The sequence below is a fragment of the Asparagus officinalis genome, chromosome 9 (genome assembly GCF_001876935.1).
Source record: "Asparagus officinalis chromosome 9, Aspof.V1, whole genome shotgun sequence".
NCBI lineage: Eukaryota > Viridiplantae > Streptophyta > Magnoliopsida > Asparagales > Asparagaceae > Asparagus > Asparagus officinalis.
Genome location: NC_033802.1, coordinates 30,537,119 through 30,558,748, shown reverse-complemented (window position 1 = coordinate 30,558,748; position 21,630 = coordinate 30,537,119). Strand labels below are relative to the sequence as shown.

The window sequence follows — 21,630 nt, the reverse complement described above, 5'->3', positions numbered from 1 at the left end:
TCCGCAGCCGCCCAAAGAAAACAACCCCCTTGCGCACAGTAACCAAGGAGATCACATGTTGTTATTTATATCACAAATATCGGGTGGGCCTTTGTTTTTCGCTTCATCTGCTCCTCACACGTGAAACGGGTGGGCCCGCCTACCACTCACAATTCTCCACCTCGGTGAAGTTTTTCCAAAAACTGAGCCGACACCAAGCAACCAAATATCCCACTTGTTGTGTCCAGTACGGACTCAATCCACAACAAGTCGAGAACCAAAACGAGAGTCCAAACAATCTCACCCCCATCAAAATCAACTAATCCAAACCGGCTGTATCGTAAAGACTGCCTACGTATCCTCTTGCCCAAGGAATCAAGCCGAACGTAGTTCACCCAAATGGCCGGGTCTGAGAGTTTTGTGTGAGGGTTTTATTTGTTGGATTCTTGTGTAAACCCTATTTGTATTCTCTCCCTCTATTAGTAGATCTCCCCCCTCCTTGTCCCGTGGACGTAGGCAATTTGCCGAACCACGTTAAAATTGGTTGTACTGCTTTTGTGTGATTTGTAATAGCTTTTAGGGTCCCTCGACGCGCAGTCCTAGAGCTGACGAGAGGAAGAGCAAATATCCCACTTTGATGGGATATTAGGCTTCAGATTCTTGTTCCCTTTGAGAAACAAGAATTCTTATTGCGACCTGACTCTCTTGTTGTGCTGCCGAAGTGCTGCCGAAATTTCCGCTGCGCGCAACAAGAGATTCATCCAATGAATCGCGATTCATTCTAGTGAATCTCAATTCACCACAGTGAATCTCGATTCACTCAAGTGAATCGAGGAGATTCAACTACAGTGCATATTGCAAAATCCAGACAACCAAAATTAATCGCTACCCATTTAGAACAAATGAAAACATCTTACAATATTAAAAAAAACTTAACTTATTCTAACAAGATCAAGGAAAATGTAAAAAATAAAAACCCTAAAGTAGAACATGCATCGATAACATTTTATAAAGCTAAAAAAATAAAATAAAAAAGTATTCAACAACATGCAAGTGATTCATGTCTAAATTTCGAAACTTTCCTCACTGGATCTATGAAAAATGTTCAAACTTTGATAAAAATATACATTTTTAATACGAGGGTTGGAATCGTTTTACCCCTTCTTGAAGATGAGGGTTTTGGAGTCTCTGAGTTGTTTTTCTTCATCTCGATCGTCGAAGGCTTGCTGTTCGTCTTCGTTCGAGTTGTAATAAGATGTTGAAAGAAACCTAAGTGTTGACAAATCGACGAAATGTGAAGAGTTTAGTTGTTCGGGTAGAGAGAAGATGAAGCTGGATTCAATATAGAGTGAAACTGAATCGACTTTTTCGTGAAAAGAAGTGTTTGACAGCTTTTGCTAATTAATTACAACTTGTTTCATTAATGACTCTTTCCTAAATTACCCCTTTTACTGGTATTTTGTCAGCTGATGTGTATTTATTTTCAATTCTGCCATTTTCAATCTTGACCATTGGATGAAATAGAATGTAGGGTGCACATAACCATCCTGAACTCATATATTTTAACAAAACACTCCCAGTCTTTGGAAAGTCTCACAAATATTGCATTAACTTTTAACATTTTCTTACTGAACACCTTACATGTAAATGTTGAATAATTAAAATGTCTTTGAGAGAGAAACTCCCAATTTTGTTCACGAGTTTACAGGGTCCTAGCCCCCCGTTATGGACTTCCACACTAACAACAAACTGACAGCGGCCTACAGCATCTTCACAATGAACCTCCACGCTAACAACCTGAAAGCAGCCTAGCTAAAAGAATCATGCCCGTTTCCTGCCAGTTTTGATGAATAACCTCAAATATCGAGAGAAAGTCAAAGCCTTTCAAAATGGGGAAACAGTGAATTAACTAGATATAGATCATGGCTTAAAAGGAGCAAACACCACCACAGCGTTGTGCCCGCCAAATCCAAAGGAGTTAGAAATTGCTGCAAAGGGAAAGCAAGAAGGTTTGAGATCATTCACTCATATATGCAAATTTGATAAATTGTGGTCGATGTAGATTAGAACAAACCAACATTCACTTCATGTTGCTGCTTTATATTTGCTACTGTATCAAAATCAACCGAAGGCTCTGGATTCTGCAGTAAATGAGATACAGCAAGCAAAAGAGAAGAATATTATTTCATTAGCGAGTTTCAAAAATGAAAAGCTATAGACCAAAAGCATGCAAAGCTATAGACCAAAATGCATGATCCAGTGAAACCACCAAGATTTTTTTTTTAAATTACTGTAAGACAGGACATGCTTCTTTACTATGGTGAATTAACTAGTAAAAAAACTGCCCGAGTTTTAAAACAATGAATAAGTTAAAGAGATTCTTTAGCGATTAGTTAAGAAGAAGAGTTTTAAAAAAAAAGAAAAAAAAAAGAAAGAAACTTACTTTCATGCAACTGAACTACAGCTGTTGGAGAGAAATCAGACCCAACCAGAAGTTAATGAGCCTTAACTATAGATATAGGCATTGATCTCAACTTCTATTTAAACCTATCAATCTTTTGTATCCTTTCCAATGCAGGACTATACTCACGCATGAATATTCCAACACTAGCCCCTACGGAACACGCTAGTAACTAACTAGCCTATGGAACATGGTCCATATACCCAATTACATAATCAAAAAGCACTGTCTACTTACAAATTGGTTTATGGTTGGATGTAGCCATCCAGTAGTTATGGCTTTAACTGTAGCAATGGCTTCCAGCCCTCCAGCAGCACCAAGACAATGGCCTATCATAGACTGAAGAAAACACAAAGGAAAAACTTTCAAAATTAGTTCCATGATTGTTTGTAAAACAAGAAGCAATATACAAAAGGAGGATTAAAAGAAGCATCAAAAGCTAAAAAAGGTGAGGCAAAGTTTCACCTTGGTTGCATTCATCTTGATCTCCTTTGGATTCTTGAACACTTGCTTTATAGCATTCACCTCAGCAAGGTCACCAACAGGGGTGGAAGTTGCATGAGCATTTATGTAGTTGACCTGAATACAAATGTCAAAGATCGAGCTATGATTCTATGAACATCTCTTAATATTAAATCTAGCAGGTTTATTATAATCATAACTGCGACTCCTCAGGTTCGGTACAGAGAAACTAGGCTTTAATATATAGAGGCAGTTTGCAACATAAAAGAGAATTCCTCCCTGTTAATGTGATAAGATTAGATTCCTCAAAAAAAAAATTTAATAAGATTATAGGTGGCATATTAATAGTCACTTTGTGAGTGAAGAATAACTGAAATTAGGATGCTCCAATATTAGAACGACAATGCTATCGGCTCATAACTTGGCCTTTCAACATGCCATGGGGTGAGGGGAATATAGGAAGTCATTCTTTTGTTAATTATATTTAGCTTAGTAATTCAATTATCATATTGGAAACAGGAAGATAAATTGGTGAAATACAATCCAATGATGAACATGTCATCGACGTCCAATCCTTCACCAAAAAAAACTCTAATAAGAAACTAGTATTCCCGTGTACAACATGACAGAGAAGAACTAGGAGGGGTTTGCAGTCAATTTGTGAAGGGAATGAATGGTTTGTTAAGATTTTTTTCCCAACTACGAGGATACCTGCGTTGATTTTTCCCCCATGTTAAAGTAAGAGAGAGAGGATCTTGGGTAAATTTCCCTTAAATTAAATATTGAGTGTACACATATATTTATAAAAGTAGAGGAGGTTGAGGTGTGTTCTCACAACCAATGTGGGACTAAAACCCACTACAATACACTATTATCAACAGCCCCCCTCTGTTCTCACAACCAATGTGGGACTAAAACCCACTACAATACACTATTATCAACAGCCCCCCTCAAACTCATGTTGGATCAAACAAAGTGAGTTAAACCCACTACAATACACTATTATCAACAGCCCCCCTCAAACTCATGTTGGATCAAACAAAGTGAGTTTACGTACAAGAAACTGGAACCAATAAACAGGTAAGGCCTTTGTGAAGAAATCTGCAAGCTCGTCAGCGGATGAGACATGAGGAAGTAGAAGTGTCTTGTCCTTGATAACTTGTTGACGGACAAAATGAGCGTCAATCTCAATATGTTTGGTCCTCTCATAAAATACTGGATTATTAGTAATCTGGATGTCACTCTTATTATCACAGTAGAGAGAAATAGGAGTCGTAACAGAAATACTGAAATCACTGAGAAGACAATGAAGATGAATAATCTCTTTAGCTGTTGTGGACATTGCACGATACTCTGCCTCGGTGCTGGAAAGAGCAACAACATCTTGTTTCTTACTCCGCCAAGAAATTAGGGAATCACCAAGAAATATACAATAACCTGTGATAGACTTTATGGTAGTAGGATCACCAGCCCAATCAGCATCAGAATATGCACAAAGCTCTAACTTGGATGTAGCAGGAAATAGAAGAGAGTGAGTGCTAGTACCCCGGAGATACCGAAAAATCTGTAATAAAGTAGCATAGTGTACAGAACATGGGGCACTAACAAATTGACTGATAATGCCAACAGCATGAGAGATATCTGGTCGAGAGATGCACAGATAGACCAACTGACCAACAAGATGTCGATATCGAGTAGGATCAGGTAGAGGCTCACCATCAGTAGAGCGAAGTTTGATATTCTGTTGGAGTGGAGTATCGACAGTTGCATCGTCAGTTAGCTCAGCTCGATCTAGAATATCCGAGAGATACTTCTGTTGAGACAGTAGTACACCCTGCGGGCCTTGAGAAATTTTTAGACCAAGAAAATATCGAAGAGATCCAAGATCCTTCATGTAGAATTGTTGTTGCAACTGAGATTTTGTGTACTGTATACCAGCCACATTGTCACTTGTAATGATCATATCATCTACATAGATAAGTAATAAAACTCTGCCATGTGATGTAGTTCGAACAAACAGAGAAGCATCTTGATGACTTTCCATAAAGCCCGCATTGAGCACGACATCACGAAAACACTCAAACCAAGCGCATGGTGCCTGCTTGAGACCATAAATAGCACGGCGAAGGAGACATACATGTTCCGTAGGAATATTAGACCTTGGAGGCGGTTACATATATATTGTCTCAGATAAAGAGCCATGGAGAAAAGTATTTTTAATATCCATCTGGTATAAGGGCCAACGATGAGCAGTAGCGACCGCAAGAAAAGTACGAACGGTGAGCATCTGAGCAACAGGAGCAAAGGTCTCCTCATAATCAATACATTGTTGCTGAGTAAAATCTCGAGCCACTAAATAAGCTTTCCGACGTTCAATGCTGCCATCAGGACGATACTTGACCTTATGAACCCATTTACTGCCAACTAAAGAGATGTCAGGGGGATATGGAACAACATCCCAGGTATGTGTTTGCTGAAAGGCCTAAAATTCCTCAACCATAGCCTGTCACCACTCTGAAAATTGAACGGCCTCTTGAAAGGACTTTGGCTCAATTGTAGTATGAATGGTAGCAAGAAAATTATGAAAGATAGATGAATAGGACGTAACCGAAGCATACCGTACATGCATGATATGTGGGCGTTTGCCTCGACGAAGAGCAAGAGGAACCTCAGGCGGGGGAGATGCTGGCGCAGGTGCATGGAGGTCAACAATATTTTCTGGAGTGGGTATCGTGTTTACGGGATAGGGATCAGATGGTGGAAGAGAAGACTCGGGTGAGGGAGATTCAACAGAAGGAGATAGAGAGATTTTAGGGAGATCTCGAAAGGAGAACTGAGGTAAGGAAGTGGGTGATGTAGTTGGAGGAGAAGAACGATCAGTAGTGTGGAGAAAATTGAAATCATCGGAAGCAGAATAAAATGGAGAATCCTCTTCGAATTGAACATGTCGAGATATATGAACTCGACGAGATGCGGGATCATAACAACGATAACCTCGATGCTTCGAACTAATTCCTAAATAGACACAGAGAACAACTCTGGGAGATAATTTATCACGTTCGTGAGATGGCAAAAGAACAAAACATCGACAACCGAAAACGCGGACCGGATCATAATGGGGAGGATGATTATAAACACGACTATGAGGAGTAGCACCAAAAGAGAGGTAGATGGAGTGATATTAATGGCATGAGTAGCAGTGAGAATGGCCTCAGCCCAGAAACGATGAGGAACAGAGTAAGAAATGAGCATGGATCGAGCTGTATCGAGAATATGACGATGTTTGCGTTCTGCAATACCATTTTGCTCATGAGTGTAGGGGCACGACTGTTAAAAGATAGTCACATGAGAGAACATGATAGAGCGCATGGTAGAGGATAGGTACTCTTTGGCACAGTCAGAACGAAAAACTTTAATATGAGTTTGCCATTGAGTGAAGATCATCGCAGTGAAGGCTTGATAAGCAGCAAGTACATCAAATCGATTTTTAAGTAGGTAAACCCATGTATAACGAGAGAAATCATCAATAAAACTAACATAATATAAGTAGCCAGATGAAGAAGGTGGAGGTGTTGGCCCCCAGGTATCAGAATGAACCAAATCAAATAAGGAAGTGGAAACAGATGTACTGGTTGGAAATGACTCAATATGAGAACGAGAGGATACGAGACCAAGTACTCCGGACTGGATAAGACTTTTCAGCCTTTTATGAGACACATGATCAAGTCGTCTATGCCACAAATCTGCAGGAAGCAAGGTAGAGGATTTTAGACTTACAGAAGTAACAAGAGAACGTGGACGTATGGACTCTGGAAGGTGAAGATATTCCAGAAAATACAGTTTGTGTATCCTCCGACCGGCCCCAACAGTCTTGCCCGTCTGTGGATCCTGCACAATACAACCATTAGAAGAAAATAAGACAAGTAGGCCATCCATACATAAGGAGTTAACAGAAATTAAATTCAAACACAACTGAGGAGCCACATAGACAAGGCCAAGAGTTAGATGACCAGATGGGCCAGTTTGTAGGGTAATAGAGCCATACTGAGTGATAAACAAAGGTTGTCCAGCATCCGTGTAGATATGGGGAAGAGAAGAGGAAGTGAAGACAGAAGATAAGAGGGAAGCATAACGAGTCATATGAAAGGAAAAGTCAGAGTCAAAAATCCAGAGATCATTCATACCTGAGACGGAAGGGTTGGGTGAAGAACCACCAAGACGCATACCAGAGAGTTGTGCAGTAGATGTAGATGCTCTATGCTGAAGAGAATTAATTTGATGGCGAATATCAGAGAGTTATGCATCAGATGGAGAGGTGGTATGCTGAAGAACCGCAATTTGACGGCGAATATCAGAGAGTTGTGCAGCAGATGGAGAGGTGGTATGCTGAAGAGCTGCAATTTGACGGCTAATATTTGCAATAGCTTAAAGAACCTTAATTTGACGGTGAATTTCAGAGAGTTTTACAGCAGATGGAGAGGTAGTATGCTGAAGATCCGTAATTTGATGGCTAATATATGCAATAGCTTGAATGGTAAGGTCTAAAGTGGTAGATATCATAACATTAACCGGTAATTCTAGTGCACTGGAGCATTGAGACTGAGGGGATCGCTTACTACGGCCAGATCCTGAGGAACATAACTCAGGATGAAGCTGAAAACATGTCTCAAAGCGGTGTCCCTTCTTCTTGCAATAGGTGCAAAAGAACTTAGACCGAGCTTGAGAAGCAAGTGCCAGTGAAGAGACCATAATAGCAGCAATTCAAAGTTCAAGATAATAATCCTTGAGCGAAATCGACGACCAAGGTGGCCCGAAGATCGGTCGGATCTGATGCTCACGCGGGAGACCTACAACGGATTAATGCCAATGTTGAGATGTTGAGACGCCGAGATGGATTGAGACGACGATGCCGTTTGTTTGAGACCGAGAGACGGCTTGAAACAACAATACCGTTAAATTGAGATCGAGAGACGGTCTTGAAAAAAAACGGCTAAGCCATAAATTTGAGATCAAGAGATGATCTTGAAACGGCAGTGCCGTTAAAAATAGAACTCGAAGGTTTAAAAATAGAACCCGAAGGTTTAAAAATAGAACCCGAATGTTAGAATAAAACCCGAAGGTTTAAAATATAACTCCGAAGATTAAAATGGAACCCGAATGTTAAACGAGAACGCGAAATGCGTTAAGAAGCCACAAAGCGGCAATGCCAAAAATCTGGCAGAGGAACGCAAAAGAAAAAAAAAAGCGTTAAACGACTGCAAAGCAGCAATGCCAAGATTTGGCTAAAGAACGCAAGAGCGTTAAAAAAAAATTTATTGGAAGGGAAATAATAACTCTAGCTCTGATACCATGTTAAAGTAAGAGAGAGAGAGAGAATCTTGGGTAAATTTCCCTTAAATTGAATATTGAGTGTACACATATATTTATACAAGTAGAGGAGGTTGAGGTGTGTTCTCACAACCAATTAATGTGGGACTAAAACCCACTATAATACACTATTATCAACACCCCAAAAGTGTGAGGGCATTTCTAGAATTTCTATAAATCTGACAAACAAAATAAAAGGGTACTCTTAAATATATATATAGGATGGATATAATAAGCAACTGAAACAAATGGCTCGGATTGTGAAAATAAAAGGGTAGATTTTACTAAATCCCCGGTAAGTTGGGGCCTTTGGCATTTAACCCCCAAAAAGTTTTAAAAACATGAGCTTATGCTAATATAGGGGTTAAGTGAAAATCAAAATGTTAGGTAGTTCTCTGGAATTTCCGAACTTATTGGGTGCTTAATGAGAGTTCCAATAATTTGGGCTTCAAGTGCCGAAGGCCAAATTAAACTAATTGGGGTTAATGAAATTTACCAAAATGAAAACACAAAAATGAAGAAGTTGGTTGAGTGAATGGAGAACGAAAAAGAAATAGCTAAACCATCCAATTACCTACCTCTTCTGGGGCTACCCCTGCACCTTCAAGACTTCTCCTGATACAATTTGAAACTCCGAGCCCGTCAGCTCTGGGATCCGTCATAAGGTAGGCATCACAATTCACAGCACCTCCCAAGTACTCGGCAATAATTGGCGCATTGCGTTTCATTGCATGTTCCAGGCTCTCCATAACCTTTGCAAGAACAAGCACACAAAAGTACGACATAAACAACGGCATAACAAATAAATAAGAGTGGACTAAAGTGTAATTTATGGAAAATCGCTTGGGCCCCGTTTGGCAAAGGGTTAATGAAGAGGGGTTAAAGAGAAGGATTAATGTACTTAGCCCATTTGATAATCCGAAGGACTAAATTATTAACCCGTTAAATAAGTTTTATTTTAGCCCTTATGATCAGTTTTAGTGTTTGGGAATAACAATGATTTTGACTATTTTCTTTATAATTAGAAGAGTTAACTCTTATTTCATCTAAGAGCATCTCCAACAGCTTCCTCATCTTCTTGAAATACTCAAATTTGGAGAATATAGAGCTTTTTTTTTGTCCAACAGATTCTCCATCTCATTCCCCAAAATAGGGAAGAAGGAGAAAAAATAGGGAGCCTTCCCCAAATCTGCAGCATTCTCCAAATTTTTGGGGAGAGCTTTATTATTGTAATAAATGCGATTTTTCAAAATGAGAAAGCTGTTGGAGTTGAAGCAAAAATAATTTGGAGAATATGACTTTTGTTTCTCCATTTTGGAGAAAATTTTGGGGAAGCTGTTGGAGATGCTCTAAATAGGAGTATTAGTAAACCCCTTATTTTGAGGGGTTAACTCATTTTAACCCCTCTAGAGGGGTTAACTTAACCCTTCTATATTTTTTATGTTTGGTAAATTATAGAGGGTTAACCCACTTTAACTCTTATATAGATTTGTTGTGTTTGGCAGGTTAAGAAGAAAGGGTTAAGTCTCCTTAACTATTCACTTAACCCTTTGCCAAACAGTACCTTGGAGAATATCTGGTTAATCAACTTGCAGCTTGAGGTGCTCAAATGCAGCTTTAACATCAGAGAACAGGCAAATTTGGTAACGTGCTCTACAAGTGGCAATTGCCTCTATGACAAGATCCTAAAAGAAATTCTAGCAAATTTATAACATATTAACGACAGAAAGACATCCTTAGGCTTGATCTAAGAGATACACTTTCAAAGTTAGAAATGTTGCCAATCATAGACAGGTTGGGTAAAAAATGGATGGGCTCGATCAACTACGGATTTCAGCTTAAGCATCACTAACTATACAACAAATTCAAGGTAACCAAAAAAATACAGATTTCATGAACCCAACCAGTTTAAAAATAGGGTTAATTACGGATAGACGCACCCTGTAGTTCTATTGTTGCATATAGATCCCTTAGTGAATTTTATTGACTCTTTTTGCCCTCGAGAGGTCTGTTGATCGAAAATAAATTTCTCCTTCTCCGAGAGTATAAAGAGTCAAAAATAAATTCACTCAAGGGTTTATCTGCAACAATAGAACTCTAGGGGTCCACCCGCAACTGGGCGATAGTTCACGGAATCTATTTGCATTAACCCTTACAAATATGGAAAAACAAGGTTAAAAAAAAGGCAGGAAGCCGTACCAACACTCCAGCACCCTCTCCTATAACAAAACCATCTCGATCCTTATCCCACGGCCTTGACGCGGTTTTGGGGTCATCATTCCTCTGCGACAGAGCTCTGCAGGCAGAGAGACCCCCAATTCCAGCGGGAACAACGCCAGCTTCAGTGCCGCCAGCAACAATTATATCAACCTCGCCTCTACGAATATGGTTTGCGGCAGAAAAGAAGCAATAGTTGGCGGTAGCACACGCAGTTGAGATCGAGTAATTTACACCCATGAATCCAATATCCATGGCAAGCAAAGCAGAACTCATGTTTGTTATGGAATATGGGATGAAGAAGGGAGAGATTCGCCTATGGCCTTTCTCTACAAGAGCTTGGACCGCATCAGAGAACGCGGAAAGCCCACCGATGCCAGTCCCTACTAGAACACCGGCACGGGTTTTGTCAATCTGCAAAAGACAAAGTTCGCTTCACATGAATATGGATCCAAAAAAAAAAAAGATTCGAGAGGAAATCATAAATGAAGCAATGGTTTTGGACGTTAGGAAAAAAATAATAAATAAATAAATAAAAAGATTATATCTCACAGAATTAACAACTTTCTCATAGTCAGCTGGGCATTGCTTCCCAACACTGAATAAGCATCACCGGTCTAATATGATGCATCAACGCACTCCTCAGCTGAATTTTTCGAGGAGTTCATTGTTTCCAGAAGTATACAGCAAAGAGTGCAAAAAGTTAATTATTAAACAAAAGAAAAATTTGAAACTCAAAAGCAACAAATTAAACACTTGGCAACATGTAACCTATAAAGCACAAGTCTTACCCCCAAATCATTACACCAGAACTTCGCCTCAATTTTCGGAAAAGACGGTTTAAATTCATAGCCGGTAGGACTTAAACTTGTATTACGCTAATATCATCTTTTAAAGTCCCTGATCATTACATATGGTTCATATATTCCAACAACAAGCAATTATCACTATGTTTCAAGGTTCAACGGTGGGGCCCCCGGCGGCGCCGACAAAACTGGCCGTAAGGAGAGCAAATATTAGTTCTACACCTTATGAATTCAAACTCAAAACCAAAAAACTTCATTACAACACAAATTAGTTTAATATTTTGCAATATCAAGCTTGAGCCCATTGATTTTCAACCCGCTTTTGGTGGATTTTGGTGTTGATTTTGGTTAGTTTGGCAACTACTTGTCCCCGGTCAACAATTGAACCAATCATAATTAACAATTTGAATGATAAATATAATAGAGGAACTAATTTTAAAACAACTGGCACGATATGAAAAGAATAAATTTAAAATATGAAGATTTTGAGGGACTAATTTGGAATATGAAAGGTTCTGGGACTACGGAAGAACCCTTAAAAAATGAGGCTTAAATATTGAGTTTAAGAACAAGTTACCCTATTAATTATGATGAAAGCTACATTAACCACAACTCCTCGTTCCTTGTAAAGAAATGTTGCCTTGCAGTGGATCTAGCAAAAACCAGTCGCAATTTAATTTACTCCCTTCCCCAATACTTTCAGTAAATATAAAAATTATACCCAAATCTTGCATCCAAATTAAAAGGTTGGTTAATAGAATGGAAGGTTGCAACTTTTTGTTTCGTTACCACGTGCTCATTCTTGAGTTGCAGCCACAGTTGTAAAACCCTTCTCAACTATAAAGCGTTACCTATATGAAAAATGGCCGCAAACCACAATAAAAATACTTCAAAATTCTAACAAAAAAAAAACTTTACAAACAATATTATGTAAAACATTAAAATAATAATAACAATAGAAAATTTTTTCAAAGACCCAAAATATGAGATCAACAGGGGAGGGACAGGTGAACTGTTCCCCTCCTATTACATAATGAGTTGGTCATCATTAATGATGACCAGCTCATTATGCAATAGGAGGAAGACACCTCACCTGTCCTCCATGTTCCTATTGATGGAGACATAGATCAACTTATGAATTCAAATATTTTATTTATATCCGTTACCACACTCATATTTGTATATATACTATAGCATAGCCAAGAAAATATTATCAAAATCCATATCTATAAATTTAACATATGCATCCTATCAAATCCGGATTTAGATATATCCACGACTTGTCCTTATTGTTTTTTTATGACAAGGAAACCTGGTCAGTCCGCTCAACTTTAACTCCTTTGAAGTCCGCCAACGACCCTGATTCGAATCCCACGTCCATCCCACCTCTGCAAGGAGCTACCCTTAATACCAGGGGCTCATCCCTAGCTGACTGGGCGAACAGCGCGAGGAGCGTGCGCGAACTGATGAGCATACACCAGGTTGAGCAAAGTGACCAGGATAGGACGCGTGGCCTTGGGACAACAATTGCAACGGTCGAAGTGACAGTAGGCACATTTCAACCGATTTACTTGTTGCATGCAAGAGCAAATTAAATAGGTCTAATTAATAACCAAACACTTGCCTTTTCGAACTCCTCGCTGCCAACCCCAATCCCAGCGCTCTCGAGCGCCTTCTTCCCACTAACAAGACCGTACCTCAAACAATCGTCCAACCTCCGGTCGTTCTTCCCGTCAATGTACCCCTCCGAGCTGAACCCTCGGATCTGACCGGCGAATCTCGTCGGAAACTTCGAGGCGTCGAACCGATCGATGGGCCCGATCCCGCTCTCTCCTTCGAGAAGCTTCTCGTAGTAGCGGTCGACGTCGTTGCCGAACACCGAGACGAGCCCCATCCCGGTGATCACGACTCGCTTCTTGGGATCTGTTTCCCGTTTGGGGGCGGCGATGGCGGAGGAGGAGGCGCGGATGGCCGGAGAGGCGGAAGGGCGGCGGTGATGAAAAGAACAATTTTTCAAAATAGGCCGATTTAGTTTTTTATTTTTCAAAATCGACCGTTTTTTTTATCAAAATCGACCCGGTTTTATGATTAGTAGGTTAATCACTATCCTAAATAGTCGGGATTGCCAACCCCGACTATTTAGGAGGGTATTAAATCCTAATTAAATGCCTTAAACCCTAAAAATTAATGTCCTAATTAGTCGGGGTTGGCAACCCCGACTATTTAGGATAGTGATTAGCCTGCTAATCACAAAGCCGGGTCGATTTTAATAAATAAAAAAAACGGTCAATTTTGAAAAATAAAAAACTAAATCTTATTTTGAAAAATTGTTCTTATGGAGTATGTGAGGGGGAGCTGAGTCCGTGTTAATGGAAGGAGGGATCGGATGTAGGCTCTGAACAGGAAACAGGTTAATTCGGGACCTATTTGGTTGGTTTCCTAAAATATCAATGGTAATTAAATCGATTTTCCATATATATTTTTTGTCGAAAATTTTGATTTTCTGTCTGTTTCGCTTGAAATCACCCAGAAAGCTAAGATGGAAAGCTACCTGTTGGGGATGCACAACCCCCCTGATGCGATTTGGAAATAGAGATTTAGGAGAGAAGAGAGAAAATCAAACAATCTCAAACACACAAGATTTACGTGGTTCGCTTCTTAATGTGAGAAACTACGTCCACGGCCGCCGCAGGAGAAAAATTCACTAATTTTCGTCTCTTTACATCATGCCCTAATCAACCCTTTTATAGACTTAAGGGTTTAACAAGTAAACAAGGAAACAGATCAAATCAGGTTAAAAAACGAATCTGGGCCAAAACCCGACTCCGGTCGACCGCAGCACCACGTGCGGTCGACCGCGACGAATCCTATTCCTGATCGAGCTCTCTGGACTTTGGGCGGTCGACCGCAGCGCCATGTGCGGTCGACCGCGACGAAGACAAAACTCTGGACTGCTCTCTGGACTTTGAGCGGTCGACCGGCGACGAGCTCCTGGCCTGTGCACCCAGCTGTGCACGTAGACGGTCGACCGCCGCGTCATGGCCGGTCGACCGCAAAGCTGCCAAATCTCTCCTTCGTCATTTTGCTTGAACTTCTCCATCGTCGATCTTGTTCCTCCTGTTCAACTTTGTTCCTCCTCTCTTCTGAAGTATAGGGTATGCTTGATAATTAGGCTTCACATATCCTAACAATCTCCCACTTGGAGACTAACTATCAATTTCTTTCAGCTCTCTCTGCGGCGACGGCCTCCGTATCATCAAGTGCTGAGGCCAACTGAAGTTAAACACAACTTCAGTTTCTCTGTAGTGACAACCTTGGTAAGCATATCAGCTGGGTTCTTGCTTCCTTGAATCTTCACAAGTTCCAACATGTCCTCGTCCAATGCTGATCTTATGAAGTGGTAGCGGACCTGTATGTGTTTGGTCCTTGCATGAAAAGCGGGATTCTTTGCCAAATGAATTGCGCTCTGGCTATCACAATGTAGGACACTTTTCTCATTCTTCTGTCCCAGCTCCTACAAGAAACCCTGCAACCATATCATCTCCTTGCTTGCCTCTGTCACAACAACATATTCAGCCTCTGTCGTTGATAAAGCAACGATCTTCTGCAACTGAGAAATCCAACTAATGGCTGTAGAGCCCAAAGTGAATACGTATCCTGTAGTGCTTCTTCTCTGGTCTATCTCACCAGCATAGTCTGCATCAACAAAACCCTGCAGGACTAACTTGCCTCTTCTGAAGCATAGACAATCATCTATAGTACCTCGCAGGTATCTCAGAATCCACTTTACTGCTTCTCAGTGCTGCTCTCCTGGATCTGACATAAATCTGCTCACAGCTCCCACTGCATGGGCAATGTCAGGTCTCGTGCATACCATGGCGTACATAAGGCTTCCGATGGCTGAAGCATAAGGAACCTTAGCCATATATTCTTTCTCTTCATCAGTCTTAGGACACTGCTCCTTAGTCAGTTTGAAGTGACTGGCTAATGGTGTGCTAACGGCCTTAGCACCACTCATCCCGAATCTCTCAAGCACCCGTCTAATGTATTCGGCCTGAGATAGCCGCAACGTGCCCAAGAGTTTATCTCTACTGATCTTCATCCCCAATATCTGCTTCACTGTGCCTAGGTCCTTCATGTCAAACTCACTCGATAGCTGCTTCTTCAGCTTCTTGATCTCTCTCATGTCTGAGCCGGCCACAAGCATGTCGTCGACATATAGGAGCAGGATGATGTAACTCTTGTCAAACTCTTTGACAAAACAGCAATGATCAGCATTGCACCTGGAATAACCGTTCCTGTGCATGAATCCATCGAACTTTTTGTACCATTGCCTTGGAGCTTGTTTTAGGCCGTACAAGCTCTTCTTCAATCTGCATACCATCTTCTCTTTTCCCTTCTGAGTAAACCCCTCTGGCTGCTGCATATATATCTCTTCCTCTAGATCACCGTGGAGGAAAGCTGTCTTTACATCTAGCTGCTCGAGATGTAGATCTTCAGCTGTAACAATACTCAGGACTGTTCTGATGGTAGTTAGTTTGACTACTGGAGAGAAGATCTCTGTGTAATCAACTTCTTCTCTCTGCTGAAATACTTTAACCACCAATCTGGCCTTGTATCTCTTGGAACCATCATGTTCCTCTTTGATTCTGTACACCCATTTATTGCTCAAGGCCTTTTCCCCCGTTGGTAGCTTCGCAAGTTCCCATGTATTGTTGGTGTCCAAGGATTTTATTTCATCTTTCATGGCGAGCTCACACTTGCTCGCATCATCCACTCGAAGAGCCTCATCATAACTTTCTGGGTTCCCATGTCTTGTTGGTGTCCAAGGATTTTATTTCGTCTTTCATGGCGAGCTCCCACTTGCTCGCATCATCCACTCGAAGGGCTTCATCATAACTTTCTGGCTCTCCACCGTCACTCAACAATAGGTAGTTGAGATGAGCTCTGGGCTGTAGTGATGGGTACTTCGGATTAAGCTTGGGAACTCTAGCTGACCGCCTCAACTCTCTAACGGGCGAAACAGGCTCTTCATCTTCATCCGCCCCTTCTGAAGTGGTCTCATCCATCATCTCTTCTTCTTCATCAGAACTAGCTTCGGGATTGCCTCCACCTGAGGCATCATCTGACTCGAAATATGTAGGATCACTCTGCATCGAGCTAGTGGGCTGAACTGCATCACGGTCTTTGTAGAGGACTGATTCGTTAAAGACCACATCCCTGCTTCTGATGATTTTCTTGTTCTGCTCATCCCAAAATTTGTAGCCAAACTCATAAGGACTTAGGATCGAGTTTGCTTCTAGCATGATCACTCAGATGTACATATGAAACACATCCAAATACTCTCAGGTGAGAAAGGTTTACCTGCTTTCCACTCCATACTTCTTCAGGTATTTTGTGCTCCAAAGGCACTGATGGTCCCCGGTTGATCAAGTAGGCAGCTGTGTTGACTGCTTCTGCCCAGAATTGCTTTGGAAAACCTGCTTGTAACCGCATACTTCTGGCTCTATCAGTCAATGTTCTGTTCATGCGTTCTGCTACGCCATTCTGCTGGGGTGTACCTGGCACTGTCCCTTCTTGAACTCTGAGTCTTCATCCTCGCCGCCGTTGTCAGAACGAAGCTTCTTTATCTTCAAACCGGTCTCGTTCTCAACCATAGCCTTCCATCTCTTGAAGACTTCAAACACTTCTGATTTGTGTTTCATGAAATAGACCCAAGTCTTCCTCGAGTGATCATCTATGAAGGTCACAAAATATAACCTTCCGCCGGTGGATGGAACTGATGCTGGACCCCACACATCTGTGTGAACTAACTCAAGCTTCTCTTCTTTAGGAGTTCTGCCAACCCTTTTGAAGCTTATTCTCTTTTGTTTCCCTAGAATGCAGCTTTCACATAGGTCAATATCAGCCGATCTCAAACCTGGTAACTTCCCGTTCGATTGCATAACCTTTAGGCCTTTGCTACTCATGTGACCTAACCTCTGGTGCCACAAATTTGGGTCTTCACTGCCTTCAGCCACTGCAATGGAACCTCGTGCATCTATCGTCATGTAGAGAGATCCAGTCTTCGTACCACGGGCAACAACCATGGATCCCTTTGTAACCTTCCACGTATCACATGCGAAGGTTGATACATATCCCTCTTTCGCCAATTGTCCTATGGAAATCAGATTTTTCCTCAAGCTAGGAACATGTCTCACATCACTCAGCTTCCATGTAGACCCATTGAGCTTGATTTGCACGACTCCTTTGCCAACAATATCACAAGGCTGATCATCACCAAGATAGACCTTTCCTAGGTTTTTGCGGTTCCTGGACTTTGGCCTTCCGTTCCTCGAGTTAGATCTTCCTCGGCTATTCCCTCTATTTCTGTTTCTGTTTCTTCCTCTGCCCTCAAGGTTCAACGCCGACCCTGAATTAGAAATCCCTTCCTCTTGTCTTCTTATTTCCTCAGTCATAATCATGTCCACCACCTCTGAAAACTTCAGCTTTGATTTGCCACATGATCCGCTGATCGAGATAACGGTACCCTTCCAACTGTCGGGCAATTGACCAAGTATCAAGAGGGCTTGGATTTCATCGTCAAACTGAATATTGACCGAGTTTAGTTGATCCGTGATCTCGTTAAACTCGTTCAGGTGTTCCTTGAATTTCTGGCTCTCGGACATCCTCAAATTAAACAACTTTTTAATGAGATGTACCTTATTCGCCGCAGAGGGCTGCTCATACATACTGGACAACGCCGCCATGAGATCCGCCGTCGTATTCTGATTCTTGATGTTGAACGCTACTGATTTAGACAAGGTCAACCTGATCGCTCCAAGGGCCTTTCGATCCAATAGCTTCCAATCCGCATCTTTCATATCCGTCGGCTTCTCTCCCAATGGTAGGTATAAATCCTTCTGATAGAGGTAGTCTTCCATCTGCATCTTCCAGAACCCGAAGTTTGTTCCATCAAACTTCTTAATCTTGGATGTTTCCTTCTCAGATCCCATTGTCTCTGACCTCAAATCGCTCGCGCCGAACCTGGTCGCTCTGATACCACTTGTTGGGGATGCACAACCCCCCTGATGCGATTTGGAAATAGAGATTTAGGAGAGAAGAGAGAAAATCAAACAATCTCAAACACACAAGATTTACGTGGTTCGTTTCTCAATGTGAGAAACTACGTCCACGGCCGCCGCAGGAGAAAAATTCACTAATTTTCGTCTCTTTACATCATGCCCTAATCAACCCTTTTATAGACTTAAGGGTTTAACAAGTAAACAAGGAAACATATCAAATCAGGTTAAAAAACGAATCTGGGCCAAAACCCGACTCCGGTCGACCGCAGCACCACGTGCGGTCGACCGCGACGAATCCTATTCCTGATCGAGCTCTCTGGACTTTGGGCGGTTGACCGCAGCGCCATATGCGGTCGACCGCGACGAAGACAAAACTCTGGACTGCTCTCTAGACTTTGAGCGGTCGACCGCAGCGCCACAGACGGTCGACCGCGACGAGCTCCTGGCCTGTGCACCCAGCTGTGCACGTAGACGGTCGACCGCCGCGTCATGGTCGGTCGACCGCAAAGCTGCCAAATCTCTTCTTCGTCGTTTTGCTTGAACTTCTTCATCGTCGATCCTGTTCCTCATGTTCAACTTTGTTCCTCCTCTCTTCTGAAGTATAGGGCATGCTTGATAATTAGGCTTCACATATCCTAACACTACCCTCTCTCGTTCATCAGCATGGAGAAAATCCGTAATGTAGGAAGCCATCGAGAAAAGGTGGGAGAATTCTTTATTAGCCAACGATCAGGGCCTCACATCGGTCGTGTCTTCTTCTTGTTTTTTTTTTTCTTTTTCAGATTTCTAGTTCATCTCTACTCGAGGAAAAAAACTTGAAAATGAGTATTTCTATTGGAGCTGCTATTGTTTGCTGACATTTCAGGAAATTTTTTTGTTTAAAATTAAAAGCGGAGGCAAACAAAATATTAGGAAAATATTTGGTTCATTATCTACTGTGTCAGATGGTTCATTTCCTCATAGGGGGTTTCCGAGTGAACCAAACAAATTCTTTGAGGAAAGGATGGTGATGCTCATCTATGGCACTGTTTGGCAACAAGAGATTGTATCTTATCTAAGAGATTGTGTCTTATTGACTTGGTCAATAAGCTAGTAGAGCTGTTTGGTGACAAAAAATAAGAGGAGATTATTTTGGAGATTGTCTTTTGCAAGTAGCTTTTGGAAAACTACCTCAAGTAGCATTTGTCTTTGGGAAGGAGCTGCCAATTTTTTTCTTTCGTTTTTGCCCCTAATAATTCTAATTTTATATCAATAATATTGCATGTTCTTTTTAGTCATTTAACAAATTTAAGTTAGATGTACAGCTACTTTTGCCAAACAGCTTAGTCAATTAGCTAGCTATACAGCTCTCAGCATTCAGCTACAATTTCATAGCTTTTCACTAGCTTAACAGCTTTCAGCTATAATCTCGCAGCTTTCAGCTAGTTTTGCCAAACAGAACCTAAATGTACAAAAAAAAAAGATGATGCTGTGTAGCTATTTAACTTTAGAAAATTATGCATCTAGAAGTAATCATCCGATTTCCATATCTAGCAAGGCCCCCATAATTTATAAAATTTGTTAAAGATCAAGTAATGAAATTTGATATATACCAATTCCTAGTTATGATAAGTGTTATGGTGTTTTTAGTGGTCAAAGTGAAGTCCTTTGGCAATCAATGGACATGTGTACTTCTTCTTGCAATGCCTCAATCAAACTGGCAACCAAGACCAACAAAGATCCCTACTTAGCCGACTCACCGAGTCGACATTTTCTTATGTAGACTCGAATGGCGGAACTTGTCGGCCCTCTCATCAAAGACGGCTCGCAACGAGCCCAATAGACCATTTATTCGACGCCTTGCGAGGTCAACTCCAAAGACGTTACTTCTTGCCGAAGCCAAAGGACGATTTCAACCTCGAGTCTCTCCCGCTGACACAATGTCGACGTCGCATTTAATTCTTGGCAGGCGTCATCATGCCTCTAGCCTCGAATGTCTTCGTGACTCATTGGACCACGTCGGGCACCACCATGCCTCCGGTCACTTCTCATTTAATGCTAAGATGATCTGTCCTCCACTCGCCGAGCGACATGTGTAATGTAGGTGCTGACGCAGCCGTCAGCTCATATTCTTCACCGTCATCCTTTGCTCGGCCGAAGTATCCATTCTACCCTTCCAACACCACTATAAATAGAGGTACTATTCTTTACTATAGGGGTCAGATCTGCTAAGATCTAATCTCTGATCTAAACTATTCTAAGCTATATCTGCTAATAACACTGCACAAAAGAACTCACGCAGTTCTTTATTTTTTCCTCACTCAAGTTCACTAGCTAACTTGACCGTCGGAGAAACCACGGGGGAACCGGTCTCCGTCCTTTCACGAGTTTCTACTTGTGCAGGCTTCAGTCACTCAACTCAAAACCAGATATTCAGAGAAGTGAAAGGCCCTTCATCAACCTCATCCATCACAGTATTTAATCATCATCAACAGCGAGACAACCACAGAAACTTAGAAAGTAATCATCCGATTTCCATATTTAGCATGGGCCCCATAATTAATAAAATTTGGTAAAGATCAATTAATGAAATTTGATACTACCGATTCCTAGTTATGGCAAGACAACGACAGAAACTTAGAAAGTTAATTACGTACATGTGGTATTTCACTTCTTCATGTTTGTCTTCTTGGAATATGTGCAATTAGCTACCTATCACTGAAATTCAATTTTTGCAAAGATCTAATTAAAGTCGATCTTAATGCGTTGTCCAATCACTTAAATGAATACTTATTAACAAATAAGCTTTGTGTTTAGCACTTAAGCAGCTCCTAAATCCATTTAATTTTGTTTGAAGACATATTTTTTATACTGAAAAAACGCACAAGTAGTACTTAAAATAGTTTTCCAATATATACCTTAATGAATGCATTTTCTTATGTGGAATATTGCTTGGGTGTGTTACAGAATGATAAATTTCATCAAACTTTCTTATGCATTGCAATTTTTTTATGGGCCATCAAAATTCTTCAAATGTGCCAACCAATGCAAGTACATGATTACTAAAGATGAACATGTGTTTGCAACTAAGATTTATAAAATTATTAAATCTATACAAAACACACAAAAGAAAGTTAGGCTTCGTAACTTTTATTTGCAATTTTAGTAAAAAAATTTGTAGCTTGTAAAGAAAGTAATAGTAAGTATAATAGATTTGGCTTTTACATTCTTTTCTGTGGGGGAATATGTCACATTTTCTATGGGGGAAACCTGACTTTTTGAGTGCTTGGGAGGG

General features: G+C 41.0%; 1 protein-coding gene across 1 annotated transcript; it reads right to left on the bottom strand.

Annotated features, from left to right (window-relative positions):
- LOC109823339 (3-oxoacyl-[acyl-carrier-protein] synthase I, chloroplastic-like) lies at positions 1,562-13,286 on the bottom strand (the record flags this gene model as incomplete). The annotated part of the gene is given in 8 exon segments (XM_020389620.1): positions 1,562-1,967; positions 2,054-2,120; positions 2,678-2,779; positions 2,906-3,019; positions 8,848-9,021; positions 10,469-10,900; positions 12,917-13,264; positions 13,266-13,286. Coding segments are annotated over 8 exon segments (1,326 nt in total), but the record flags the coding sequence as incomplete, so codon positions are not given.